This window comes from Penicillium pulvis, assembly GCF_028828015.1.
Source record: "Penicillium pulvis strain IBT 33274 chromosome Unknown scaffold_8_segment0_segment0, whole genome shotgun sequence".
Classification (NCBI taxonomy): Eukaryota; Fungi; Ascomycota; class Eurotiomycetes; order Eurotiales; family Aspergillaceae; genus Penicillium; species Penicillium pulvis.
This window is the reverse complement of record NW_026643080.1, coordinates 2,947,819-2,974,216: the sequence shown is the minus strand read 5'-3', so window position 1 is coordinate 2,974,216 and position 26,398 is coordinate 2,947,819. Positions and strand designations below refer to the sequence as shown.

Here is a 26,398-nt window from a genome sequence, read left to right as displayed (position 1 = left end):
AGTGCATTGCATGATGAACACGTATAGAACCAATTCACACACTCGGGGATCCCTTTGTTGGCCATTGGCTGAAACATCGGATTAGGCATATTTCAATGTCGTGCCACATATGAAGCCGACAGGGCCGTGGATGTCGGGTATCAATGGTTTGCGGGCATCCCCAGGAACCTGCACTAGTTCCAGCAGGTTGTTTCATCCTCTTGAAAGGTGCTGGAAGTTGCAACTCGCAAAATGCAGCCGCGCTGATCGATGCCATCGGTATCAAGTCAGGCCATTTCATCAAACTTATTCCAATTATGCACATGGTCGAGCATTCACTTTGCAAAGGGGTTGGCATGGATAGTGACACGTTCAATTCGCAGCGCGTCAAATTCGTCGCCTTCCTTCGGCTGTGAAACTTTGCCCTTCTTATCGACCTTCGCATTCGCCTTCTCCAGCTTTGTAAGAACATCACCACCCTCGTCCTGTGGGCTCAAATTCAAAACTTTACCAAAAGCTGTACTGGCGCCGTCGAGATGCGGCGCAGGCGCAAAAGTAATAAAGAATTGACTTCCGTTTATAGTCTCACCAGTCGCGTTCTGAGAGCCGGGTGCTGTTCTATCCTTGACAGGGCGAGACGCCATAGAGAGGATACCCCGGGCATTGTGACGGATTGATGGAAGGTGAATTTCTTGATTCATCGCAGAGGGATGGTAGATAGATGTGCCGCCTTTGGGGATCTCGAATGGTAGCGCCGGTTTTGTGGAAGCTGAGGGCTTGGCCACTGGTCCAAGGGAGATGTCACCACCTTGTATCATGAAGCCTGGAATAAGGCGGTGAAATGGGGTATCATTGTAGGCCCCGCATGCACAAAGGGCGAGGAAATTCTCTGTGGTTTCAGGGACTGCTTCACAGAAGAGCTCGACCTTGAGGTCGCCCTGGGTGGTATGGAGCTGAAATAGCAGAATATTAGCACTTAACCTTGAGATCAGGTAGTGGCTTTTGGTTCTTACCGTGACAGACATTTTTAGGTGGAATTTCCGTCTTATCGAATATGCGCAGTGACAACAAGGAATCAAAGTCAAGCTGATGCGGGCGATGAGCGCGGCTTCAACATAGCGCTTAGTCATGCATATGGGAATGCGGCCAAGGCTCGATCTCCGCCGATAATGTTTACAGCTTCAACCTCCCCAATTGCTAACTGGAAATACATTGTCTCCAATCTTCTGCAGGGTCCAGAACTCATTTTAGGAGATCCGGTTCCTCTATATCAAAATTTCGGTCTTGCGATCGAACATCGTTGCTTCTTCCTCAACCTCGCCCGCCCTGGCCTGAAGCAAATCGCCAACTATGAACAACCGCCCAGTAGAGCAAGCTTTGGGAAACTTGGTCCCAACTCATGCCAGTGATTTGCCCCAAGATCTTGTGAGCCTGGCTACTAGTCTTGTTGCCCAATCTCGGAGCTTCTCCAGCAGCCTGAAGCCCGAAGAAGAAATCGCCCGTCCGTATGCCTGCGCAGAGATCGCCTGCAGGAGGTATGTGTTTGATAAGACTTGCTGCTCTGATGAGTTATGCCAATCGTTTTCAGCTAACTGACATCTATCAACTGGCAGGCTCACGCGAGCGCTGAAACTCCCTCCTTTGCTCGGCCACCCGCCCTGCCCTCCGCGCGTCTACAAAAAGCTCTATTCATTCCTAGATCGATCACTTTCCTCTAGCACCGTCGGCATCAAGCGATCAGCAAGCGGGTCTGTTGTGGGCACACAATCACGTTCCGACTCTACTCAAGGCACTCCTACCAAAGCTACAGTTGGCGGGCGAACCCCTTCAAAGGTTGCTCCCACTCCGCGAGGCCTTCAAAATACACCGTCTAAATCCACACCCTTAAAGAGGAGTGTCAGTGTCGCTAAGCTTGGCACACCATCCAAGTCCGTACGAAAGCCCATAGGTCGCCCCAATGGCCTTTCCGCCTCTACTGTCATCCCGGATGCCCCAGCATGGGCGATGACAGCGATCCGCACAGTATGCAAGACACTCTCGACTCCAGCACCACGCACGACCACCTGGTCCCGGCCTCCAATCTCGAGAACTCTTCCACCTCACATTTTTGCTGGTGTCTCGTCTATCCTCTACTTGACGTCCAGCATGTCCAGTAATGAAGAGGGGATTGATGAAGAGACTCTAGATTTCCTAGAGCCAATTGTGTCGATTACTAATGCAAACAACGATGATGATTTCAAGGAGCTTGTATACGCCATGGTCGTTGCTGTATACTTTCTTGTCTTGGCTCGTCGACGAAACCCGGCTGCATCAGCAGATGGTGAAATAGCAAGCGAAGGCCAGAAAATGGATAAGAAAACTTTCACTGAGATGCGTCAGACAGCCCTGACTAGTCTCGGTCTTCCTAATGACAGGCGTCACCGCGATGATGTCGATCATTGGATCGGTTTGATCATGGAGCAAGGCTGGGCAAATGATCAGGAGTGGTTTGAGAACATTCCACTTGCAGGAGAGTTGGACGGCGAGGACGAGGAAGGTAATTCGTTTCGCAATCTTGACGAAGAGGATGCGGCTTTCAGAGGTGTCAAACTACCTAAGCGCAACGATGAGACTGGCGGGTCTAAGAAAGGATCTCGGTCCAATAATGCCACTCACGGTGGTCTTTTACCGGGCCTTGGAACTATGATGCAGGATCGCGTCGACTGGCTCAGTGAGGACCGCCGCGAAGACTTTCTCGACTGGAAAGCCGAGATGCTCGGCCGTATTGAGAGTGGACCGAGTAAGGCGGAACTTGCGGCTGTCTGAGCTTTGTCCGTTTGTAATATGGAGCAAGTAGGACTAGATTGATACCCTTCATGATGAAATGAGTAATAATTATGCATTCTATACCTTGATTCACTATCAATGGATGGTCTACAGTGGCGTTGCATGAATTTGAAACCAGCCTTTCAGACCGCCTACTATATATAGCTTACCGCCTATCAATACGCAGTGTGCTGACCAAAACTAGAGCACCGGTCACAACACGATTCTTGTATACAAATCACATGTGATACGCTATTAGGAATGTTCTCATGAACATTCAATTTGCACTGGGCCCATTTAGCTACTGGAGAATGTGAGGTTCTGGCTGGCAGGAAACATGGCAGAATATTATGTAATGAAGGGAGGGGGTTTCAAATTCATGCAACGCCACTGTAAGTATGTGCATTCGCCAAACATGCCAGTAAAACCAACCGAATCTATCTGCTTGCTTTTGACCCAAACCCGGGACTACCAGAGCCATATTCAATCGACCCAGGAAGCACGAATGACAATCCAGAAATGCTGCCCCAACGATACCATTGACGCCATGCTAAAACAAGCCTTAATACCAAATGCTCCGTGTCCGATGGTGAGGAATACCCTCGTTGTGCTCTGCCTCCAGATTCTTCATCGTATCGTACAGGAAGAAGTCAATGAGGATCGCATTGATTCCGTAGGTTCTGTGTGGCTTCTCATCGATTTCAGTTATCGTTTCGGGGGTCTCATTCTCAATGTCATCGGTCTTGTCAGACTTGCCAGCGGCCTTGACCTCCGGATGCCGCTTCTCAATCTCACGCTTGATCAGCTCCACACACCAGATACTGGTTCCACGAAGCTCAACTTCCCATGTCGAGCCTGGCGTCAATGGCTTCAGGCTACGAATATGGTTTTCCAATGGGGGGAGTAGCGGAGACATCCAAGTTGGTGCAGCATCTGCGGGATACGGTAGTCTGTACAACATTGTTAACAATTGACTGGGATGTTTTGAGATAATAACTGTACCTGCAAACATGGTGATCTTGTCAATGTCGTTAAACTCTCCGAAATCCTCGCCATTGAAGCAGGCCCAAAGGTCCGCGACCAAAATCTGGGCTCGCTTGTACAGGCGCACCCGTTTGCCGTGGAAGACTGTCTCATCGCGGAAACAGTCGAAACTCTCCGTGATCAAGTTCACAAGGCCTGCGGCGGAGAAGTTGGCGCTATCAATGCAGTTTGCAAAGCTGCCTCCAAATTCCTGATAATTATCTACGTTAGATATTGTAAAAGGTTGAAAAAAGAACAAGAGAACATACGTTACACAGGACATCACCAGCCTCGCGCAAGCACTGCACTCGCTCTTGAAAGAGAGGAATCTCCTCATCCGTTGCAGACCGGAAGACATGTCGGAGAACTTCCTCTGTACATTCTGACTCGTTCACCCAGAAGTCGGGAGTGGTGATAGGAATACCTGTGGGTTGAACAGTCAGCCTTGCTTCTCAGAATAGAAATGAAAAATATTTCCGGATCTCATACCTTCATCAAGCGCTCTTTGAAGTGCAGCAACCAAGCTCCAATATCCAGTCCACTTCTGCCCACGATACTCGATCGCAAAGCGTTCCTCATCCTTGTGCTCAGACCAAAAACTGAAATTCAACAGATCCATTGTGAAGATGAAATCTACAGTACTCTCATCCTTAGCCTGTGGGTGCAGCTCATGCTCTGACCAAGTCTGCGTAGAGTATGCTTTCTTCTGCATCATACGCCATATCGTCTCAGCTGCATCTTTGGTGTGGGTCAAGCTGAGGGCCACATCAATGGCATTATCAAAGACATACTGAGCATTCTCCAGCACTTTCGTCTCTGGCGGGGCACCTTTGTTCGGCTTACCGCTCAGCCCGTAATGTTGGCGAAGCAGCTCCACCAGTTCAGGGTCCGCTTCGTCCTCGGAGCCTGAATCGATAGGCTGGGTTCTGGGCTGAATTGGTTCCAGCGAAGGCATTTTGAGGATTTTGCGGTGATTTTTCAATGATTATGTGAGACGGATGGGTTATCCGGATGTTATTGTTGGGGTATCCCCTATAACTCCTGGGGTGCGACAGGGACCAGATGCACAATAGGAAGGGTCAACTGGGGACCAATTTATCCACCCACGCAGGAAAACTTGGCCAAATGCTGCGATGGAGAGAGTTAAATATGCGAAATATGGATCCCAATCACTCTGAATATGGAAAACCGAGAGATGGGAAGGTTCTATCTTTTCGCCACGGAGAAAATCCATCAATTTTTGGATAGAAACACATATTATGTAAGCAGGGGCACGATTGAGGCTGAGGATGAAGATAAGCTCTTAATTTATGGTTGTACGCATTTTCTCGTTTAAAGCCTGGCGGGGTTTTATTGATGCCTTCCAAGATTGTTTATGTTGCCTGGTAAATTAGCCTGGACTGCTGCCGAGGTCCAATCCTGAGATCGTATGGAATCATTAACCTGTAATGCAGAGAGGAATATATAACCATGGCACTAGCCAATTCCGCCCAATAGACTATGAGAACTACCATTCAACCCAGACCAGCCTCGTGTTTGATTCGAATTCAGGCTGGACAAAGACATCAAACATAACCAAACCTAGCAACCATCATTCTTTCATCCAATTGGAAATCCCAGGCAAATAGAACAAGCGGGGATGCAAGGTCTTGTACACAGCCGCAAACAGGCTGCATGGAATGCGAAGGCAATTGGACAAAGAGAAAACAATTGTAGAAGAGAATTCTATAATAAAAACAAGATGATATGTTCAGAAGAACGAAACATAGCAAAAAAAATGGAAATAAGTGCCATAGATAAGGATAAAGGATTTGGGGTGGCTGCGGAGTTGGCGGGCGAAGCTCTGCCATCATCGACAGTCAAGACCTCGTCTCGGCCTCTGGTTCCGGATCCCACGCGCCCTACTTTCTGTTCTCCTCATCCACCCTCTCCTCCTCATTTTCCTTTGTTCTCGCGTGATCGATATGTTCCATTTGATCCGCGACTACTCTTGAAATCATCCAGAGAGAACCTCATACTCAACTCTGCGCCCGAGATGCCAGAAAGCTCGATCAAGCGTTCGCTCGGTGTTGACCTCACGCGCACTATTCAAGAGGTAAGGGATCTTTGGGCAATGAAATTTCTTGGAAAGAGTGAAGTCAAAATGATTGAAAGCGATCAGATACTGATGCCATTTTCTTTTACTAGTCGCGCGTGTTGCTGGTTGGCGCCGGCGGCATTGGATGCGAGCTCCTCAAAAACCTCGTCTTGACGGGCTTCGGCGAAATCCATATTATCGACCTTGACACCATCGACCTGAGTAACCTCAACCGCCAATTCCTTTTCCGACATGAACACATCAAGAAACCAAAGGCTCTGGTGCGTCGGTCCCTTCGATTCCCCTCCGATGCCCTTTCCTTGAACAGCTCCCGCTGCGCACAACATGCACGATGTGCGCATTTACATCGGATAAGGTTCTGACAAAACTGGTTGCTCATTTAGGTTGCGAAGGAGGTTGCGCATAAGTTTCAGCCGAAGGCCAAGCTAGAGGCCTACCATGCCAACGTCATGGACAAGCGGTTCAACGTGGAGTGGTTTCAATCATTCAACCTAGTCTTCAATGCGCTTGACAACCTCGCTGCGCGACGCCATGTGAATCATATGTGTCTTGCTGCAGCTGTTCCCTTGATCGAGAGTGGTACCACAGGCTTTAACGGCCAGGTGCAGGTCATTGAGAAGGTAACTAATAACAACCAGAGGCAGACAATGTAGCTTCGAGAAAGAGCATTGCTGACTTAAGTAGGGAGCGACTGAGTGCTATGATTGCAACCCCAAAGAGACCCCTAAAGCGCATCCAATCTGCACAATCCGCAGTTCGCCGACTCAGCCAATCCACTGCATCGTGTGGGGTAAAAGCTATCTATTGCCGTAAGATAGCCTGAAAGACTTGTGGACATTCAGTTTTTTTGACCCTGCATATAGTGAGTTGTTTGGAGATAGTGAAGACAACCCAGAGGGCTTTGACAATGAAACAACCGCAGACAATGGTCAGTCCAGACTGACCTGTCCATGAGAGCTTTTCATAGCCGATGCTAATCGATAAATAGCCGATGAAATCGCAAAACTGAAGCAACAAGCGCAGCAGCTCCAAGAAATTCGCGATTCAATGGGCTCGGAAGAGTTCCCACACAAGGTTTTTGACAAGGTATTCAGAATAGACATTGAAGAGCTGCGTGGAATGGAGGGCATGTGGAAAGAGCGCAAAGCTCCAGAGATCCTTGACTGGGACCAGCTTCAGGAGCAGTCCAAGTCCGTGGAACCTACAATCGTCGACATCGATCAGAGGGAGTGGACAGAGCCAGAAGCCTTTTTCGTGTTCAAGGACAGGTGAGCTTTACTTCTAAATAGTGCGTTCTTCTTTGACTAATCCGAGACAGCCTGGACCGCTTGAGCAAGCGCCTTAAAGAGCTCCAGAAAACTGCATCATCCGAAGGCCCTGCTCCAATCATAGAGTTTGACAAAGATGATACTGACACGTTGGATTTCGTGACCGCAACGGCTATCTTGCGCGCCGCGATTTTCGATATTGAACCTAAATCTAAATTTGATACTAAGCGTGAGTTCGAACCAATGAGGTAGCCCATTCAAGCTTCTAACAAGTGTCACAGAAATGGCTGGCAACATTATACCCGCTATTGCCACAACAAATGCCATGACGGCCGGACTTTGTGTGCTCCAGGCTTTCAAAGTGCTCCAAGGTGACCTCGCAAATTCAAAAATGGTATTATTCCCAGCCCCTCACTGACGCCTTCGCTCCGTTGTTGACTGTGGTGTTTTTTCCTTTAGGTTTTCCTCGAGAGATCTGGCGCGCGCGCCATCAACTCTGATTCTTTGAATCCCCCAAGACCGGATTGCGGCGTTTGTTCAGCGGTGCATGCGCAGGTCCTTGTCGATCCTGAACAAGTAACTCTTAACGACATTGTCGAGGGAGTACTTCGATCAGAGCTAGGCTACGGCGAGGAGCTCTCCATTCTCAAAGAGTCTGGTGTCATATACGATCCTGATCTTGAAGACAATCTCCCCAAGAAACTCTCGGAGCTTGGAATCAGAAAGGACTCGTGGATCACTGTCGTCGATGAAGATGATCAGGACCAAGATCCTCGCGTGAACTTGGAGCTTTTTATCAATGAAAGGTGAGCTACACGCCGTGCGAAAATGTTTGAAGGCTTGAAGCTAAGTGACTGTGATATAGAACGGAGCCGGCCACTGAAGAAGTCAAGCCTGCCGTGCTGAAAGAGATCGTAAACATCCCACGTAAACCAAAGTCAGCAATACAGCCTGCTTCCGAAGATGCACTGACGACAAACGGTGCCTCTTCAACTGGAAAGCGAAAGCGGGAAGCCGAAGATGATGACTTGACGAATGGACACCTCGCCAAAAAGGTCGCCGGCGAGTCAACGTCCAATGGGAACAACAGCGAGCCCATCATTATAGAAGACGAAGGTGCTATCTTGATCGACGACTAAGAAGTAAGCCCTTCAGCTTCACACAAAGGCGCAGCCTGTTTCCTGAAAAAGAAATAGAAGTTCATGGCACACTGTTTGATTGATTTTGTTTTTAATAGTTTTGGACTTTATTACCCATATTGTCACCCCTCCTGTATTATATCGCATCAGAGTAAGTCATGCTTGATTGAGAAAGGATTTAATGATTTTATAACGGTCATCTCTATACCAGCTTAAAGGCACACTATATATCGGAGCATAGAAACATTTAGCTGGTTGTCTACGTCATACGAATTCTAGAAATAGCATTGTTACAAAGAAGTTTTATTGTACACAGACGTGGGGTGGCAGATGGTCACCCAGGGCAAAGCTCGCTTGCACCTGGGTAGAATATCTTGCCCGAAGTAGTCCACGGGTATAATGCACGCCCTAACAACATCAGGATGTTGATTCGCGTGAAGAAAGCTGATCAGACTGCACTTAACCCGCCATCAAGGTTGAGCACACAATTATTGGCATATTCGTTTTGCGCTAGGAAGACAGCCGCATCGGCCACTTCACTCGGTTTCCCGAATCGATGAAGAGGTATGATATCGTTCAGTCTCCCGACTTCACCGGGTGTGAAGTCTAGACAGGTAAATCAGCAATGTGTATCATGGATAGGGGAAAAAGTCTGTAGACGTACCTGCGATCATAGGAGTCTCAATGTACCCTGGGAGAATAGCATTGGACCGGATCACAACATCCTTCAACGAAGCCGATGCCTCAACAGCCAGCGACCGGGTCAATCCCAAAAGGCCAGCCTTTGATGCAGCATAAGGCACAGCGCCCGTTCCTGCCTTGAGGGCTAACAATGAGGAGATGTTGATGATACATTTAGAAGAAGGCTTTTTCTCTCCCTCTGCGGCATTTCGGTTGCGCACGCGGCTGCGAATTGCGGCACGCATCAATGCTCGTGAAGTCAGTATGGCGCCTTCGAGATTTGTGCGCAGGATCTTGGAGATATCCTCTAGCTCGGATCGGGGGAGGATATTTGTAACAGAGATTCCTGCGGCGTTGACAAGGATATCCACATTGGTCTGTACTGTTGTTTAGCTTTCATTTGAACGAGAACGAAGTATTCTTAATCTGATGCTCACCATTTCTTTTTCAAGCTCACGCATCCATGTCCCGGCTTCTGCTACATCTCCGACGAGGAGTCGTACTTTATCCGGAGAGCGGAGATTCGTGGCTGCTGCTTCTAGACGCTCCCGAGACCTGCCGACGAGAATGATTGACGACACTCCTTCTTGCAAGAATCGGTCTGCAATGGCAAAGCCAATACCTGATGTTCCACCTGTTATCATACACGTTCGGCCAGAGAGTCGGCTTGCAGGCTGAAAGGTAACTGGGGTATCATTGTTAGACTGAGCTGAGGATAGAGACCGGGAGCTGAGTTTTGCCCCTGCTGTGATCAGGATATTAGGCCTGATATTATTGTAATAGCCTGTGTAACATGAGAGTTTCGCTGGGCTTCTAAGACGATTCAAAAATGCGGTGCGGTTCATCTTGACTTGTGTTTCCATAGAATCACGAACAACCTTAGATGGAACCAGACGCGCACATCGTTATCGTCTTATCGGTTATCTCTTATCCTTAGCGCAGAGCACGGACCCTGCGACAAATGTATCTTCTCAAGCTGCCACTCACCTCCGTCATCTACGCGAGACGCGCCTCACCACCATGGAATCCTCTACTCAATCCGAGTACGTGACTTTAGTCTCGTGCGATGGCTTTGAATTCATTCTGCCCCGCAGTTCTGCTTGCGTTTCGGGTACAATCCGGCGCATGCTGGACCCTTCGAGTATGTCAATCTATGTTCATGACGCCTAAATATCTGCTAATCTTCCTCTGTGTTATAGGCAAATTTTCAGAAGCTATCACCGGTCGTTGTGTACTTGAGAATCTGAGGTTTGTTCGCGGTTGCGACCCCAACCCGCCAGATCTTGTCCGTGTTAATAACCATTTTGTGCAGCGGGGTCGTCCTTGAGAAAGTCTGCGAATATTTCCTTTACAACGAGAAGCACAAGGATCAGGCCAATGTGGCTGATATGGATGTTCCTGCTGAGCTGTGCCTAGAGCTCCTGATGGCAGCCGATTACCTGGACACTTGAGTGTCCGCGCATTGAGGTGTATGTTATAATTGTCTACTCCTCCTTACTATGGCGCCGGAATTGATGGAAGGCGTTTGGCAGTGATCGAATTCCTTACATTTACAATGAATTATGACGCAACGAGAAAAGCGAAAAATATCTCCGTGATGAGCTTCCAAGGAGTTATGGGCTGTCTGGGACACATTGAACCTGGCGTTTTTCGCTACAGCATTTACTGTTAATGGTCGAATATACATAGTAACTTGCATGATTACTTTTTTTTCTTTTCACAAACCTCGCGATGCATTATGTGGCAACCACTTAGCCATCCAAGCATCAAAACATTCGAGCCTGCTACGCACCGTGGCCGAATTGTCTAAAATGGATGGCAGATCAACTACTCCCACCATTTTTTGCCTTTAGTTCTTTGAATATGGGCTTGGGCTTTGTTATATATGTGGCTTTGGGATTTGCGGGATACATTGTTTAGTGCTAGTGAATGTAGAGTTTGATATTATTGATTGACATGAAGTATGATCTGGGCCGACCAAATCTCAGAAGAAATCATACTAATTCTTAGACGTATCTCCGGAATCCAAGTCAGATATTTAAGCGTATGAAGCCTCCATTCGTCCTCTTTACCTTTTCATTGACAGCCGAGGCTCAAAAAACCTGTACATGAATTTCATGGCTTGTCCCCATCTGCTGACTCATCCGGAGGAGGTGCCCGGCTTGAAGGAAGTAGCGACCCCAATACTTCTTCCCCTCTTGATCGGTCTACAGTCAGCAGGAGCTATGCTCGCTATGATCTTGAATGTGGCCTCTGATTTTCCCCATAGTTCTGAATCTATCGCACATTCAACCTGTTGATATCGAGCGTCGCGTGGGGTTTTCCCCATAGCGTTCCGACTTCCCCGGATCTTGTTGATAGTGATTACTGATAGGGAACCCCTTGACATCAGCCCACCATGTCTGGTGTTTTAGGCCCAGCATCGATGCCGAGCACTTCGCCTGCTTCCGTGGCGCAGGCGATTAACTCAACCATTTCCCAGACTACCGGACATACCCTTCTCCCTTCACCACGCGAACTACTCTCTCTTCCTCTCCGCGCTCTGCATCATGCCGAAACATTCGCTTTCAGTACGGTTCCACGACATATCGCCCGAATGGCTGGGATTGAGGATATACATTTGAATCTGTGGCCAACTGCTGCACCAGTGGCTGGACAGGATATCGCACACGAGGCTATGAACGCTGCCGCTGAGATCGCGGCCGGTGCCCCCGAAGTGGTAGAACAAGTGGAAAACTGGTACCTTGCAGAGCTCACGTCAACGATGCGGAAGGTCGGTGGCTTTTTTGGGTATCTAACAAGCATCTGGTCATTCGCCTGCTTGGTGGAGGTAACCGCGACCTTTCTCTACAGCTTTACATGGCTTCCACTAATAACTGCTACAGGCCTTGATCCTGAATCGTATCACGATATACGCATCCACGCGGCGCCATCTGCAACTGGGCTGGCAGAGACGCCTTGCCCTGCGCATTGTTCCCATCGTCCTTTTCCTCTCACAAATTTTGACATTGACACGCGGAATCCGGTGCCAAACATCTCCAGACTTTGCGGCAATGCGATATGGCAGGCCAGGCAAACCGTTGATATTTGACTACGCGAGTAGTGGAGGCTCTCTGCATTGGTTTGCTTCAAGTCTCCTACCCTGGGAATCCGACGAACAAGCTTGCAGCGCTGTAAGGATGGCACGAACGGCCAACGCTCCCGCCATTCCATACGGGTCTTTCGCGCTTCTATGGCCAGTTTTCATTATCTTATGCCTCAGCCATTTTGTGGAAACACTTTCTTGCGCGTTACAAGGACGTCCTGTCATGACTGAGACAGGCATGTCGATCTTCGAGCACTCCCTGGCCTTTGCCGAAGCCGAATCTATGATTAGCAAATCCATTGGGCTTGGTATGTTTGGCCTTGCGAAACAGAATCCTCTTACCCAGGGTGGAACTGGAGATAGCGCGACCTCGCCTCTTCAGCTTCTGACTAGAGCGCAAGTGCTGGAGCGCATGAATGTCACTCCGGAACTGTTACTTATTGTGTTGATATCATGCTGCAACAGTTTGACTTCGCATGTCCTTGAAGTCTTTGGCAAGCAAAGTCGATACCGTCTTGCAAATACCGCATTCTGGGGGGCTTGCTTCATGGCCGCCATGTGCTGGGGGTTGGAGGCGGGCCCTCCTGTAAGTCTCGACACAGGTGTGCTCAAATTCCCAACTGTCTGCATTGTTGGGTTTATTCCTCATCTACTTGTTCTATTCGGGGTCATCATATGTGTGGCAATCTATGGATTGGCCCTGACCATCACCGCTTTTTCGTTGTCACCGGAGGAAAACCATACTCTCTCCCTTCGAGAGAAATTCATGGTGGCGAACGAAAATATGCAGGGGGCCAGCCAGATTCGCAACATTCGTTTCAATCGCCATGAAGACTTCTATACCACTCTGCTACGTGTTGGATATGTGGCTTTAACGGCAGCGAGCGAAGCAGTGTTCTTGAATGAAGGCAAGGCAGTGATCGCGAGACAGATGACTTGGCTTGAACAGGACCGACTTGCCGAGATCGAAGCCTCCCGAAAACGTAACGCTTCACGTGGGAACTGGGAAAGCCATAACGTGGGAACGACGCCCTTTGACCCTGCGAGGTTCGCTAGTTTCGAGCTGCCAGACGATGCTTCAACCTGGGAAAGCGGATATGGTCGAGAGAAGAAGATCGAGAAGCCTAAAAATGGCTCACGAACGACACAGTCTCAAGCTGAATTAGGAGGTGTGGGTGCTGTTCGGTCTTCTGTCCGACTTTGGCATGGTATATCGTTCTTCCGTGCTATCTTCTGGCTAATCGCGCGTTGGATTGCCTGTGGCTTCAGCCGAGTGCTTGACAGGTTCGGTATCCGTGCTCGGCCACAATGGTTGAAACGATTGGCTGGATCACGGAAGAATCGAAAGTCTGCGAAATCCTCTTCCGCGGAATCATTAGACTTTTGGATCCTTACCGATGAAGGAGTGCTTCAACTTCCTGAGAATCATGATTTTGACGTCGAATTAGAAATGAGAAAGCAGGAGAGCTCTGGAAGACAGCAGTGGGAACTTCTCGATGAGAGTCGACTGGACGATAAGATGTATGGGTGGTGGAAGGCTGGTGGATCCTGGGGCAACCAAGACCACACCCCCGATTACAGACCCCCGGTGTTTGAGGATGACCTGACAAGTGTCATCTCGTTTTCCACCAATGCATCGGAGTCTGAATGGGAAGACTATCCGTCGGATGGTCGCCGGACCCCCACTCAATCCAATCCGAATCCTGGTTTCTCTCGCGAGACTTCACCCTTACAAGATTCGCATATGGATTTGGATACATTCGCTCGTCTTCTTGATCCCCGTGATCGTGAAAGCAGAGAAGAAGCCCGTATCCTTGCAGCCCATCTCACTCCTGGACAAGGAAATCGCATTATGACTCGCAGCCAGTATCAGAAGCAGGTAGAACGCGATAGATCTCGGGTGCTGCTTTCTTCCCGTTTACATCATGTCGGCTCCAAGTCGACGGCTGAAAAGCGCAAACCAACCCCCGAGGAAGAAACTGAGATGCTTGAAAGGTTGATCATCTCTCGGCGCTCTGAAACTGCTCCTACCGCCGACACCCACAGTTGGGAGGAGGGCGCAATGGGCTTGGGCCCGAACGGACCACCTTGTGTAGTCTGTCAGACAAGCCCTCGGTCTATCATTACCTGGCCATGTCGCTGTCTTTGTATCTGCGAGGACTGTCGAGTCAGCCTAGCAATGAATAACTTTGGTAGCTGTGTTACTTGTCGTCAAGAAGTTGGTGGTTTCATGCGGCTATGGGTTCCGTGATGACCATGTATCGAGAAATTGCATTCTATCTATTGTTTTATGACCACATTTTGGATTCGGCTGTCAATGCTTCTATTTCACTTACTTAGAATATAACACATTGGAACAAATCTACTCACTTTTGTACTTGATTCACCAAAGACGTAAGTCGAGATCATTATGAACTGTAAAAAGACGGGCATGAAGAAGAGTAGGAAGGAGACCAACCCAACTCAAACAACTAAAAGAAACAAGTTATATTTTTCTTCCTCAAGGGCTCTACTAAGGAACAAAATTCCATCCGGCCTCCATGTAGCCCGTTGTTCGAGGCTTGATACGAGCATTTTCTTGTTTGAAGATTGGTATAATCTTTCTAGTTTGACTGCGGCTTTATTGCTCTTAGGTTCTACTCCGATTACAGATTATTCGGTTGATTTCAAGGCTTCAATTGGTTATGTTCAATGGAAAGGTAATGTATAGCATAACAAATCCACGGAGTAGACATGATCAAGCTACGGCTTTACGAGAGGTCGATACACAGCCTCCCACATCTGCGCCCGGATCCATTCCCTAAGCTCAGTGTCCTCAGATGGAATCCCCTCTTCCTGCGCAAGACCTTCGTCAACAGAACATTTAATCACAGCAGCCGCAATGTCCACACTGATCTCTCGAACATCTTCCACGTCAGGTAAGAGGGGCTTGTTCGGATCCTCTAGTGCCGGAGAGCATGCCTTAAGTGCCTCCACCGCTGCAACAAGCATCTTCTTCGAAACAAGTCGGCTGCGTGAGAGGACTGCACCAAGTCCAATTCCAGGGAAGCAAGTGGAATTGTTGCATTCCGCAATGTCATATTTTGCACCACCAAACTCTACAGGTGGGAAAGGACTGCCTGTTGCAACTAGTGCTCGACCGTCTGTCCATTCGTAGAGATCCTTTGGCTGAGCTTCGTGAAGGCGAGTCGGGTTGCTCAATGGAAACACGATTGGTCTTTCCACGTGTTTGGCCATTTCTCGGATAAATTCTTCCGTGAATGCTCCAGGTTTAGTGGACGTGCCAATCAGTACATGGGGCTTGACGTTTTGGATGACTGATAGTAGGTCATTCTGTTTGCCTTCTGGCCACTCGCTATCCTCTCGGGCAAATGGTGTTTGGGCTGGGGTCAATTTGTCGGCCATGGACTTAAAGAGAAGGCCTGGTTTGTCGATACACCTGAAAAGATTCGCGTTAGTCCTATCAAGCTTCATTTGAGATTTTTGACATACCAGATCTGCTTTGAAGCCTCATCTTTTGGCCTGTGAGTCTCAGTCGCAATAGTATCGGCAATCTGATCTGCGATTCCTGTACCAGCTGTACCTGAGCCAAAAATGACCACGCGGACGTCCTCCATCGGGACTTGGCTGACATGTAAAGCCGCCATCATGGCAGCGAGTGTCACGCATCCAGTACCTTGAATATCATCATTGAAGCAAGGAATCTGGGATTGATATTTGTCCAGGATTCGCTTAGCATTGGAAAGCCCAAAATCTTCACTATCTTCGTTTAGCATCTAGCAACAGAAAAGAATCAGTGGATACGATGCACTTACAAGTGAATGTAGGCTCTTGGGAAACGCTTACGAGCACTCTGAACGAAGCGATCCACAAACTCGTCGTATTCTTTGCCTCGAGCTCGATGTTGACGAAGTCCCAGGTACAACTCGTCTTTCAGCAATCCTTCGTTCTAGGACTTGAATCAGCACATGCGGCGACGATGCTCTCATCTCATTGTTAATTCTTACGTTTGTTCCACAGTCGAGGACCACTGGAAGTTGCCGGGCCGGGTGAATACCAGCACAGAGAGTAGTGATCACAAGTTTGGCCACAGAGATAAGGATACCACCGACACCCTGGTCTCCGATTCCCAGAATCTGCTATCTTTAGCACTGGGTATTCTCTATGCAGAAGTAAATATGAAAGTAAATATGAACGTACCTCCTCTCCGTCACTGACGACAATGTAATCGATATCCTCCTCATTTCCGAACTGTGATAAGTGGCTTTCAATGGAGTGTTGATCCCGAATATTCAGAAAGCATCCCTCGGGCTTCCTGAACAGTCGCGAATAGTTCTCAATTGCGTCACCCTCAGTCGGGGTATAGATAATACTAAACATCTCCTTGAGATGGGTTTGTAGCAGCTAATGGCAAATGTTAGATTCCGCACTTGAAGCCAAGCTCCGCGATGATTAAAGTCTCGGTGTAGAGTGCATACCCTGAAGTACAGCACTTCATTCTGTGCTTTCATGCTAGCCATAAAAGTGTTCTTGGCCAGGTCATCGCCTCGGCTACTATATTGTTGGTATGCTCGCTGCACCTGCTCATCGAGAGTTTGGACATTAGGTGGCAGTAGCCCATGTAGCTTAAATGCATCTCTTTCCTCACTAGGATAGGAGGTTCCTTTGTTGAAACGCGAGGTCTGAAGCACTGTGGCACCCTGGAGAACCATTCAACTTCGTGTCGTGTCAAGAAAATTCACGGCGAGAGTTTACTCACCTCGTATGGACATTGCAATGGTCGATTAATCCAGCGAGGTAGCTTGCTGAATTTGCTGACGGTGGACATGATGTGCTCGGTGGGATTTCTAGGTTGCGTGATGCGTAACTGGGTAGATGCGGGGCAAGTAATAAATCCCACGCGGTCTGTGTGTTGCAACGTTGATGATAAGATCGTTGAGACCCTTTCCAATTGATCCTGATAGCACGGATTAACCGTAAAGCGGCGGGGTATATATATCTGATTTAAACGTTTAGCTGCTTATGATGTCATCCAGTTCCGATGGACTTGTCCGGTTTTCAGAGTTTCCGATCCGATGGTTACCCGTATACCGAACCAGGAAACACTAACTTTATACATCACATATGATTATCGAGCTAAATGCATTGATATTTTGCTTACTCTCGGTTCCTTGAAAGCCCTTTAGTCAAATGAGCAACCTGTGCCCCGATTACTCCCATTATTTCCAAGTCGCATATCCCCTGGCTGTCGGATAATTTCCATCTCAGGAACAAATGTGTCAATCTTCCACCCAAGCTGCTCAGTTGGTAAGCCGTAAATATGCGCTCTTCGTGCAGCAGAATCAGCGTTTCCAGAAGCTTGTACTGTGTGGGGGCCGGAGTCCCTGTAGATCCTGAAGTCCTTAATATCTCCTTACCTCGGCAGTTGTTGCCCCGCTCTTCAGCCGCACCTGCATACTCAGGCTTCGACCCCTTTCTGCTTTCCAAGAGTTCTGAGTTGAGCGTTCAATTCATCTGTGAATAATGGAAGCCGTTGGCGCTGCTTCCGTCATCCTCGGAATCGCAACAGCCGGTTTGCAATGTTCCTTGAAGCTCATGACTTTTGCGGGACAGGTCAAGATAGCGCCAGAGCAAATTGGCATCGTCGCCGAAGATGTATCGTTAATTGCCAACATCCTGAAGCAACTGGGCGAATTGGTGAAGCAGAATATAGAGTACAAAGGGGTATCAGACGATAATGGCTACAGCAATACCAATAAGAATATTGCATGGGTACACGATATCGATACGACAATTTCAAAAAAAAGCATATTTATTGCACCTGGGCTAGAAAAAGTCATTGGCCTAGCAAGACAAGGAGAAACGATCTTCGAGTTGCTAAACCAGTCCTTGCACAAAGCCAGCCAGCAGCTGCATGAAAACTCCGAAACGTCGGATAAGGTCAAGAGCGCGGAGACATTTGAATTGCCGGTTCTCTTCCCGGAGATCGTCACCATGCATTTTGAGCTTAGGAATATCAAGGGGAAATTGATCTTGATGCTTCAGGTCGCTATGCTGGTCTATTCGAGGAGTATGTTGGAGTCGTGAGTAATTTCTACTCTTCCCCGTGTAATCTTTTGAGGTCTCCTGCCAACATGATCAGAAATGGTGAAAGCCAGCCTAGCACGGATATTGTTGCCTTCTCTAGAGAGGAGCAGGAGTTGCTGGTTCAGTCTATTGTTGCAGCCCAGGAATCCCAGATAGGCAGTCCTGGAAAGGAAGATACGGAAGCCTCCAATGTTGAATCCGTTAGAGAATCATTGGAAGAAGAGCGACCACCATTGTCTCAATATTTGAGGGCCTCCAAGAGAATTCTGCCATCTGTGCATACTGAATTGAATGGTACGGCAGATCATGCGGGAAAGTATGTGCATATCCTCTGCCATGGATTCGCTTAGCAAAATTAACACTAGTGGGGCAGGGATTCAGATTCCAACATAGAGAATCAAATTCACAACGAACAACCTAGGTATGTGCTTCTATAAGCATGCTAACATAAGGTACTGAGTCTACCCAAGGAACGGTGGATCAAATTCCACCCGAAAAGAGTGTTCTAGCATAGGGTAAGATCGCTTTTGGCGGAACGATATATCAGAGATATACTAAGCCTTGTCGCTTCCAGAATACCACTCTCGAGACAACCAACACGATCTGCGTCCGAGATATTTGACCAACCGCCCTTGCATGTTTTCAAGATCTATCTTGTCTCCCCAAGAGTATCTATTACAGACCGACAACTTCACATATCCTACGATGCTCGCATTATCAATCTCCAGAATCTGACGATCGAATCGCAGCTCCAAGAGTGGAAGAGGGCTTCAAATAAGACGGTTCTGGACCAGCTGGCTGCTCTGCAGAACAATGAATTTGAAGCACTAGATGCCACGAGAAACAGCAGTGACGGGACCATTCCGGATGAAGGAATACTCGAGTGGATCCAATTCGGCGATTACCGTACTCTTGTTCAAGGTATTGAGACTTCCAGGGCCAGGACCCTAACAATAATCATGAGCAAGGTGCCTCAACCAGCCCCGCAATTGAAAGAGGAGACAAAGAAGTCAGAAATAGAAGAGGGAGCAAAAGATGAGTCACAGAAAGGTGCACGGACAACTTGGATTAAAGTATGAAGACATGAGATTCTACAATGTTTCAGTGACCACTAACAAATTGAAAATCAGGTTCATAAGAAGCACCTTTCTCCAGAAACACTAATTTCATTTGGCTTACCGTGGGACTGGGACCAGGTAAGTATAAGTTCTTTGCGTGCTGTCACATCGCTGTTTCAACACTAATCCCTGCTGCTCAAAAGAGTGATCCCCACTACCTCATAATCAAGACTTGGATCACTGAGGATTTTCAAGAAGAGCTATTTGCTCATACCCGACGGTTGCGTCATACACGACGGCCGCGAGAGGATAATAAGACTCAAGTGACGACTCAAGTAACTAAAGTCACGCCAAAGGCCGAGGCTATTGACCCCAAGGCGAAGGTAAACGACCCAAAGAAAGATAGAATCATCTATGTTCGCAAAAAGACTTCGAAACGACGAAGCCGCAAAAAGTCCCTGCCACAACAGAACAGTGGATTCATGTCGTGGATCAGACAGAGTATACCCTTTTTTAGGCAACGAAAGCAAGACCGAAAGCAAGAGCAGGGGGATACGGAACAGAAATCAAACAACAAAGCTCAGGCAGGCAAAATTGAAAGTTCCAATCCTTCCAATCGGACGGCGGTGGGTGAAGAGAGGGAAGAAATTAGTGGGAATATTGAAGAAGAGGAGCAAGAAGTGGGTCAACAGGCCGAAGAAGAACCAGAAGTGGGCGAAGAGGTTGAGGCCTTATCAGAGAGCGATGATGCAGAAGACATTGTTGATGATATATTGACCAGACATAGTATATAATATCAGATCTTCTGTGATGCTACCTACCCCTCGTGGTAGCGAAGCAGCAGCTAGAGAACAGAAATATCACATAATTGCATGTGCTGTGCAGTCTTCACGAATAAGCGGCTCCTCGCATCTCTGTATCCGCCATCGATTCGTCGCCTCTAACGCTCCTGGCAAACCTTGAAATATCCAACCCCACTTCTTCAGAAATCCTTCCGACATCTCCCATCCTGTAATATCCCAGGGTGGCGACCATGCAATGATGCCGCGTCGCTTGATCTCATCGTCTGGAAATCCCTCGTATAGTCCGCCAATACAGTCAGCCCACAGCTCGTCCTCATCGAAGGCCCCGATGGCCCGTATCAAGCGATCTCGTCCCTCGGGACTCGGGAAGAGGTCGATCCAGTCGCCGTGTGGCACCGTTTGTTGAAGGGTGGTGGGCAAAAGCGCTGAAGGGACTAGTCCGGGCTTGGTAGGATAAGGGACGACGTGGATAATTTCCTTATCGCAGTCGAGTGGCGTGACGAGGATGCCCGAGATGAGAGAGCGGTTGACGGCTAGGGCGCGGAGGGCGTTGTACTGGAGGAGTGTGATGAGGTGGTCTGGACAAAGAGGGAATAGGATCTCAAGCTTCTCCTTTCTAGGATTTTTCGGTAGCAAGGGATCTCTTGAATTGTACAGTTGTTTGATACGGGATGCCGGGACTGTGCAGACTGATTGGTGATCGATATCCCAGCAATCTACTAGCGCTTCTGATTTAGTCATTGCCCTAGCGGTGGAATTGGGCGCTGCGGCCTTGCTTGCTAGGGCTTTGCGTTTTCCTATCAAGCTTTTAGTTTCAATATGTTGGAGGTTCTCACTCCTGACTTAGAATATGTAGAAAATAAGACCTCACTTACGGTATGCCCTTGTGCTGAGTCTAGTCTGTGCCCGTCTGCGTGCTGCGGCATCTTTGGTTCCAGTCCAGTCATCTTGCTTGGTTGTCGCCTATATACAGTGAGCAAATCCCGTCGTCTTGATGACTGAATGCGGCTTGGTGCAAACCTCGGCCAATTGTGGCATCGAAGCGAGTTGAATGCGTGTTGTCGTTGCATTGGTTGGCTGATACGCACTAATCATGATAGCGGATTATGAGATTTCTGTTCAATGATGTAAATTATTTTGGGACGACAAAAATGCTCTATGCAGTCTGCTCACAAATACAAGTCTCACACTCGAGTATCTCGCAGCAGAGGCGCAGACAGAGCGGGGTTGAGAAGGGTAGCATACTGTTATTGGTCACTGCTACAGTGTCTAACTCTAGTAGGTCTAGCGTCATGCAACCTGCTCACAACGAAAACCAGGATCAACTCCCACGAAATGCTCCCATTGGCTCACCTATTCAGTATGCCAAAGTTGAATGTGGCGTAGTTGGCCCAAGGATCATGCAGCTTCACGAAAGCTGATACTCTGATAACATTCAGGATGCAGAAATCGCGGAAGATATTTGAAGAAAGCAATATAAATATCCTAGCATCATCCTAGTTGCAACCTATCTTTTTGTGCCATCAACTCCGAGACCAGCCTGAGGCATTGAACCATCTGTTTCTTAACATCACAGCTTCACACATTGACTTAAATACTCGCTTTTGACATGACATTTCATCCCGAAACCCTCCCAGATCTCGATGGCAAAGTCTTCATAGTCACAGGTGGTAATTCTGGCATGTAAATCTCCCCTATGCCCTCTGCCCTTGAAGTAATCTGTTGACCTTACCTAATAGAGGCTACTATACCGTAGCCCACCTAGCCGAGCATGGCGCCCACGTATACATAGGCGCTCGATCTTTCGAGAAGGGCACAGCAGCCATTGCCAACATCAAGAGAATATACCCTTCAGCCAACATCGATCTCCTACAAATGGACCTCATGGACCTTGCCAGCGTCATCAAAGCAGCCAAGCACTTCCTCACCCTCGAAACGGCCCTGCACGGTCTGGTCAACAACGCAGGAATCATGGCAACGCCCTTTGAAATAACCAAAAATGGCCACGAAGCCCAGTGGCAAACCAACTACCTCGCGCACTGGGCTTTCACAGAGCAGCTGATTCCTCTAATGCTGCGGACCTCAAAGACGCTTCCTCCCGGAAGCGTGCGCATTGTCAATCTCACCTCATCGGGTCATTTGGGTGCACCCAAAGGTGGCATCAATTTCAAGGACTTATCGCTGAAGAATAGCAGCCCGTGGTCGCGGTACGGACAGAGCAAGCTTGCTAATATTCTGTACACTAAGACCCTGCATAAGAGATATGGTCCAGGTTCTCTCAGTGCTCAGAAAGTCGAGGGCGACATCTGGGTTTCGTCCGTACATCCTGGTTTGGTTGAGACGAACCTCGCCACGTCGGTGGGGGAGTCAGGATCCGGTATGTTGGGCGTTTTCTCGGTGCTACGCATGCTTGGATTCATGTTGCCTGCCGATAAAGGATCGTGGACTAGTTTGTTCTGTGTGGCAAGTATAGATATGAAGGCAGAGCAGAGTGGCGCGTATCTCGAAATCTTCCGTCGGTTTGGGGAGCCTTGGTGGCAGAGCGCTGCTGCAAAGGATGACAAGCTTGCAGAGATGTTGGAAGAGTGGACCAGGAATAAGATGACAGATGAAGGATGGGTTCTGTAATGGCTTCAAGTGATTCCAGTCATATCCGATTACTGTATAGGAACCTTCGGAGGAATATATTTCATGCTATTACATCTCCTTTTGCGTCCTCGTACTCCGAAAGGAAAATGTGCTAAACCGCCTAGGTCTCATGTCCACTTGCGATTTGGACTTTTCTTTGTCACGTAAGATTGACATTCCTAAGACCATGGGATGTTTCATCTTCTGATATAGCCACCAGCATAACATTACCAGTAACGTCAGAGGAATGGTGATAGCAGCCCAAATAAGCCACACCTTTTCTCCTATCGCTCCTCCGAATACACCAGCACCGACAAGGGTACCAGCAAAGGTACCAGGTAGAAAAATCATAGTCAGAGCGGCGATCGCATTCATAGACGTAGAGTCTTGCTTCATGCTATGCGATATCTGAATATTGTTCGCCGCATCCTGCTGTGTCACGAGGTTGTAGACCAGAGACATCGTGCTGTCTTTGCGTTGCTTGTAGTTCAAAAACCAGATCTTCTGCTTCTCCATTGACGAGATAATATAGGATATCGAATCCTCAACTCGCTGCAGTATAAAAGGATTGGACTGCGGAAGTGAAGTGAGGAGACGATAGTGGACATCTCGGATAGCTGTCGCTGTGATTATGGCTACATCTGCATTTGCAATATGCGAGTCTGCATTCTTGGAGATGATCTGGAGTTGTTTGGTTAAATCTCCCAGTTTTTCACGATCACTAGTCTCGAGGCCGGCAAGGTGGTCATCAACTTTGTTGATTTGTGTCCACATGAATCGCTGGAATCGCTTGACGTGATATTTTGAAGCTTCAAAGGAGAGATTGGATAGAATGACATGTATGTCGAAGGGATCGTCCATCAATACGGCAGCCTTCTGGGTATTCGAGGCGGTATCTAGTGCAATACTTAGAAGAGACTGGAGTGTCTTGATGGAGGTATCGAGTTCTTTGTGTGAGATGATGTATGTCGTCAAGTCACGTTTAATATCGTGCCGCATGTAAACGGAGGTGGGAGATCCCTGGACGTGCAAGTTCCAGCGAGGATGTTGACAGAACAAATCTAAATCCATAATCAGTATTTTTCTTCGATCGGTGTCTAGTTGTCTGACCGCAGGCAACCAATCTCCCATTGTTATCTGCCTCCATGTGCTTTTGAGGTGCCCAGTAATCGGGCCGGCCAATCAGATTGAGCAGGAAGGCCGGGTTGATGTTCAAGGTCTTCATGAGATTATCCGCATTCTCCCGAGTTATCAAAGCCCGTGACCCAAATGAAGTCCCTTCGGCTTGGGCAGGTACCAGAGGCACGAAACTAGGCCAGTCAGAACTGTCTCCAAGTGTTAGAGAGGATAGCTCACAAGACAAGCAATTTGCGTCCAGCTGAGGGGTCATAATGCTGGAGGTTGTTAGAGCGGACTCTAGGTATAGCCTCTAGAAACGAACATACCTGCAGAAGATTGTTCATGCCATTATGGTCCAATGTTTGCCACTCTATTATCATCAAAAATTTATTCCAGTAAACCTATGAGGCACCTGTTCATACCTCCGCCTTGTTTATCAACTGTGAGACATTTTATACAAGTTTCAGAGGAGAAGTTGTCCCCATTCCTTAGATGGTGATTGTACTGCACCGCGTCAAAAACTTGTTGGAGAGAACGAAGATTCCCCAGTGGGTAGTGGTTAGTGTCAAGTTCAAAATCAAAATCCAGTTCATTGACGCCGAGGTCAGATTTCTGGGCATGTCGGTCAACATCGTTCTGTGACTTTGAATTCGGGCGCGGTTCAACGGTAGCATTCACAAGAGAAGCCTCGAGTCGTGAAAACTTGATCAGATCTCCCGTTTCCGCTTGGCTCAGAGGGTCTTGAGACATGATATTGAAAATCTTTTCTCAATCTCGAGAAAGAGATTCGATGTTCCACTGTTCCGAGGTCGGCAATGTATTCGCTAGGTTCCAGCTTGTGGTTGAATTGATTTCAGTATTTGTGCTAAACCACAAATATTGTTTCTCACAACACTTAGTATTGAACGGGTATGTCAGGGAGGAAATTGAGCATGTTATTTGGCGTAGTTGTCCCCTGCAGTATCTATATTCACTAATAAAGCCTCACATTGCCAGTTTCTGTGGCCATATGGCTAATGGAGACTCGGTTGCTGTCGCATTTAAGGCAAAAACCCGCATCCCAAAGAGTGGCGGTCACTTTGGCGCGACAACACGAGATGTGGGAAAGTTTGATTTGTGCGTCGGCAATAACTAGACTAAAAGCAGGGCTGATAGGCAAATCTTGTAAGCACTAATTGTCCAAATTCCCAGCCACACGGCTATTGGCTGCTTTAATTCAGCCAATTGAAAGATTTCTCCCATGCGTGTGATTGCCATGAGCGTTTATATTCGTCAGTCAGGTCAGGTACGGGCATTGGTGGGTACCTTCCTCTAGCCTCAGGATCAGTGGCCTTTGAGAGCCACGAAAATAAATAAGTTGCTATTTCGCCCGGGATGAGTTACCACAAAACTTTGAATAAACATGCACTTAGAATGCACTTAACGTGCATTTCAATGGCTGTCAAGTGGGACCTAATTCCACGGTTAAAGCAACCTTAACCTTACGCGGGGCTCGGTCGCGTGATCGTCGCTTATTGTTGACCGCGTTCTTCCTGCCTTAGTTATGTAGATCCCTCTTTAGAACCGGACTAGACCATCCAGATCATCTGGAACGAACTTCGTATTCCTTCACCCGGGCAACGACCAGTCATACTCACCATGCCAATTGGTCTTCTCAGTCATGCGGAGATATGCGCCAAGTTCGACCGACTGGTATCTGCCGGGATCATTGCTTATCAACCCAGCAAACCGGTTCTTGTTGCCGACAAAGGCATGATCGTGAGTCTAGACCACATGACTCTGACCCATTCCACCTACTAATCAATCTTAGTTCTGCTTTCACATAGTCCAGACTTTGAAAAATAAACCCCAGGCTGATGACAAGTTCCAACTTTTGAACTCGGACGCGTCGGACCCTCATGCGGGAACCTTTGGCCCCGGCAGCGATCTAGCCAGAGATCACCCTGATGTCTGTATCACCATTGTTAATGGAACCCATTATCTTGTGATCAACAAATTTCCGGTCTTCCGTCCTATGCTTCTTTTGCTGACTGTGGACTCGTATCGGAGACAACACGAGTCGCTTGATCGCGAGGACTTGGATGCGGGATGGGGGATGATCTGCGAAATGAAGGAGGAGCATTATCTTTTCTTTAATTGTGGTGTCTTGTCTGGGTCTAGTCGGGCACATAAGCATTTACAAGTGGTTCCTGCCCCCGGGGCTCATGATGGATACGGGGAGGGTTTCAAGTTCTTCCCGGATTATGATTCGGTGCCGGAACAAGGCCCACCCGGGTTTGTTTATTTCCTGCAAAAATTTGGAGATTTGCCAGATGGATTTGTCAAAGACATCGATCAAGTGCTAGAGATCTATTTGCGGCTGTTGCAACAGGCGCGAGAATCACTTCATTTGCCAGAAAGTGACCCGTGTCCTCATAACTTTGTGTTGACCAAACGATGGATGATGGTAATACCCAGGAAAGAAAAGCTGTTTCATGGGATTACTGCCAACTCGGCGGCAATGGTCGGCTCCGTTTATCTGGAGAATGAGAAACAGCTAAATGCATGGAAAGAGGTTGGCCCGATGAATGTTTTAGCCAACCTTGGGCTCCCTAGAGAACAAATTATAGAATAGTCGCATCCTGG

The 26,398-nt window shown here is 48.1% G+C and overlaps 13 protein-coding genes across 13 annotated transcripts; 7 read left to right on the top strand and 6 right to left on the bottom strand.

Annotated features, from left to right (window-relative positions):
• Positions 1 to 261: 261 nt before the first annotated feature.
• cyp5 (uncharacterized protein) lies at positions 262 to 1,014 on the bottom strand. Its single transcript, XM_057070079.1, has 2 exons — positions 993 to 1,014; positions 262 to 932 (listed from the first exon to the last, which is right to left on the bottom strand). The coding sequence occupies exons 1-2, from the start codon at positions 1,002 to 1,004 to the stop codon at positions 315 to 317; spliced, it is 630 nt and encodes a 209-aa protein (XP_056916690.1). The 5' UTR covers positions 1,005 to 1,014; the 3' UTR covers positions 262 to 314.
• A 315-nt stretch (positions 1,015 to 1,329) lies between these two features.
• On the top strand, positions 1,330 to 2,784 carry N7503_010532 (uncharacterized protein; the record flags this gene model as incomplete). The annotated part of the gene is made up of 2 exons (XM_057070078.1): positions 1,330 to 1,514; positions 1,593 to 2,784. The coding sequence occupies 2 exons, from the start codon at positions 1,330 to 1,332 to the stop codon at positions 2,782 to 2,784; spliced, it is 1,377 nt and encodes a 458-aa protein (XP_056916689.1).
• Positions 2,785 to 3,346: 562 nt separating this feature from the next.
• N7503_010531 (queuosine 5'-phosphate N-glycosylase/hydrolase) lies at positions 3,347 to 4,762 on the bottom strand (the record flags this gene model as incomplete). Its single annotated transcript, XM_057070077.1, has 4 exons — positions 3,347 to 3,717; positions 3,787 to 4,018; positions 4,077 to 4,231; positions 4,297 to 4,762. 4 exons carry the CDS (start codon positions 4,760 to 4,762, stop codon positions 3,347 to 3,349), a joined length of 1,224 nt encoding a protein of 407 aa, XP_056916688.1.
• Positions 4,763 to 5,842: 1,080 nt separating this feature from the next.
• On the top strand, positions 5,843 to 8,312 carry N7503_010530 (E1 ubiquitin-activating protein ubaB; the record flags this gene model as incomplete). Its single annotated transcript, XM_057070076.1, has 10 exons — positions 5,843 to 5,902; positions 5,995 to 6,165; positions 6,289 to 6,525; positions 6,590 to 6,714; positions 6,769 to 6,833; positions 6,894 to 7,173; positions 7,224 to 7,402; positions 7,455 to 7,567; positions 7,633 to 7,979; positions 8,039 to 8,312. The coding sequence occupies 10 exons, from the start codon at positions 5,843 to 5,845 to the stop codon at positions 8,310 to 8,312; spliced, it is 1,851 nt and encodes a 616-aa protein (XP_056916687.1).
• Positions 8,313 to 8,760: 448 nt separating this feature from the next.
• On the bottom strand, positions 8,761 to 9,637 carry N7503_010529 (SDR family NAD(P)-dependent oxidoreductase; the record flags this gene model as incomplete). The annotated part of the gene is made up of 3 exons (XM_057070075.1): positions 8,761 to 8,918; positions 8,977 to 9,370; positions 9,431 to 9,637. The coding sequence occupies 3 exons, from the start codon at positions 9,635 to 9,637 to the stop codon at positions 8,761 to 8,763; spliced, it is 759 nt and encodes a 252-aa protein (XP_056916686.1).
• Positions 9,638 to 10,013: 376 nt separating this feature from the next.
• On the top strand, positions 10,014 to 10,444 carry N7503_010528 (elongin C; the record flags this gene model as incomplete). The annotated part of the gene is made up of 3 exons (XM_057070074.1): positions 10,014 to 10,134; positions 10,193 to 10,241; positions 10,306 to 10,444. The coding sequence occupies 3 exons, from the start codon at positions 10,014 to 10,016 to the stop codon at positions 10,442 to 10,444; spliced, it is 309 nt and encodes a 102-aa protein (XP_056916685.1).
• A 947-nt stretch (positions 10,445 to 11,391) lies between these two features.
• N7503_010527 (putative ubiquitin-protein ligase (Asi3)) lies at positions 11,392 to 14,329 on the top strand (the record flags this gene model as incomplete). Its single annotated transcript, XM_057070073.1, has 2 exons — positions 11,392 to 11,823; positions 11,879 to 14,329. The coding sequence occupies 2 exons, from the start codon at positions 11,392 to 11,394 to the stop codon at positions 14,327 to 14,329; spliced, it is 2,883 nt and encodes a 960-aa protein (XP_056916684.1).
• A 491-nt stretch (positions 14,330 to 14,820) lies between these two features.
• N7503_010526 (NAD-dependent malic enzyme) lies at positions 14,821 to 17,035 on the bottom strand (the record flags this gene model as incomplete). The annotated part of the gene is made up of 7 exons (XM_057070072.1): positions 16,838 to 17,035; positions 16,557 to 16,778; positions 16,279 to 16,482; positions 16,086 to 16,214; positions 15,894 to 16,027; positions 15,571 to 15,837; positions 14,821 to 15,517 (listed from the first exon to the last, which is right to left on the bottom strand). Exons 1-7 carry the CDS (start codon positions 16,904 to 16,906, stop codon positions 14,821 to 14,823), a joined length of 1,722 nt encoding a protein of 573 aa, XP_056916683.1. The 5' UTR covers positions 16,907 to 17,035.
• Positions 17,036 to 17,601: 566 nt separating this feature from the next.
• On the top strand, positions 17,602 to 20,017 carry N7503_010525 (Glucose-methanol-choline oxidoreductase N-terminal; the record flags this gene model as incomplete). The annotated part of the gene is made up of 5 exons (XM_057070071.1): positions 17,602 to 18,161; positions 18,221 to 18,481; positions 18,740 to 19,238; positions 19,296 to 19,361; positions 19,427 to 20,017. The coding sequence occupies 5 exons, from the start codon at positions 17,602 to 17,604 to the stop codon at positions 20,015 to 20,017; spliced, it is 1,977 nt and encodes a 658-aa protein (XP_056916682.1).
• Positions 20,018 to 20,083: 66 nt separating this feature from the next.
• Positions 20,084 to 21,121, bottom strand: N7503_010524 (DUF3425 domain-containing protein; the record flags this gene model as incomplete). Its single annotated transcript, XM_057070070.1, has 3 exons — positions 20,084 to 20,823; positions 20,902 to 20,989; positions 21,047 to 21,121. 3 exons carry the CDS (start codon positions 21,119 to 21,121, stop codon positions 20,084 to 20,086), a joined length of 903 nt encoding a protein of 300 aa, XP_056916681.1.
• Positions 21,122 to 21,635: 514 nt separating this feature from the next.
• On the top strand, positions 21,636 to 22,654 carry N7503_010523 (uncharacterized protein; the record flags this gene model as incomplete). The annotated part of the gene is made up of 2 exons (XM_057070069.1): positions 21,636 to 21,709; positions 21,766 to 22,654. The coding sequence occupies 2 exons, from the start codon at positions 21,636 to 21,638 to the stop codon at positions 22,652 to 22,654; spliced, it is 963 nt and encodes a 320-aa protein (XP_056916680.1).
• Positions 22,655 to 22,723: 69 nt separating this feature from the next.
• On the bottom strand, positions 22,724 to 24,523 carry N7503_010522 (uncharacterized protein; the record flags this gene model as incomplete). The annotated part of the gene is made up of 5 exons (XM_057070068.1): positions 22,724 to 23,715; positions 23,765 to 23,964; positions 24,011 to 24,048; positions 24,100 to 24,143; positions 24,196 to 24,523. 5 exons carry the CDS (start codon positions 24,521 to 24,523, stop codon positions 22,724 to 22,726), a joined length of 1,602 nt encoding a protein of 533 aa, XP_056916679.1.
• An 888-nt stretch (positions 24,524 to 25,411) lies between these two features.
• Positions 25,412 to 26,387, top strand: N7503_010521 (putative phosphorylase; the record flags this gene model as incomplete). Its single annotated transcript, XM_057070067.1, has 2 exons — positions 25,412 to 25,531; positions 25,584 to 26,387. 2 exons carry the CDS (start codon positions 25,412 to 25,414, stop codon positions 26,385 to 26,387), a joined length of 924 nt encoding a protein of 307 aa, XP_056916678.1.
• Between the last annotated feature and the right edge of the window lie 11 nt (positions 26,388 to 26,398).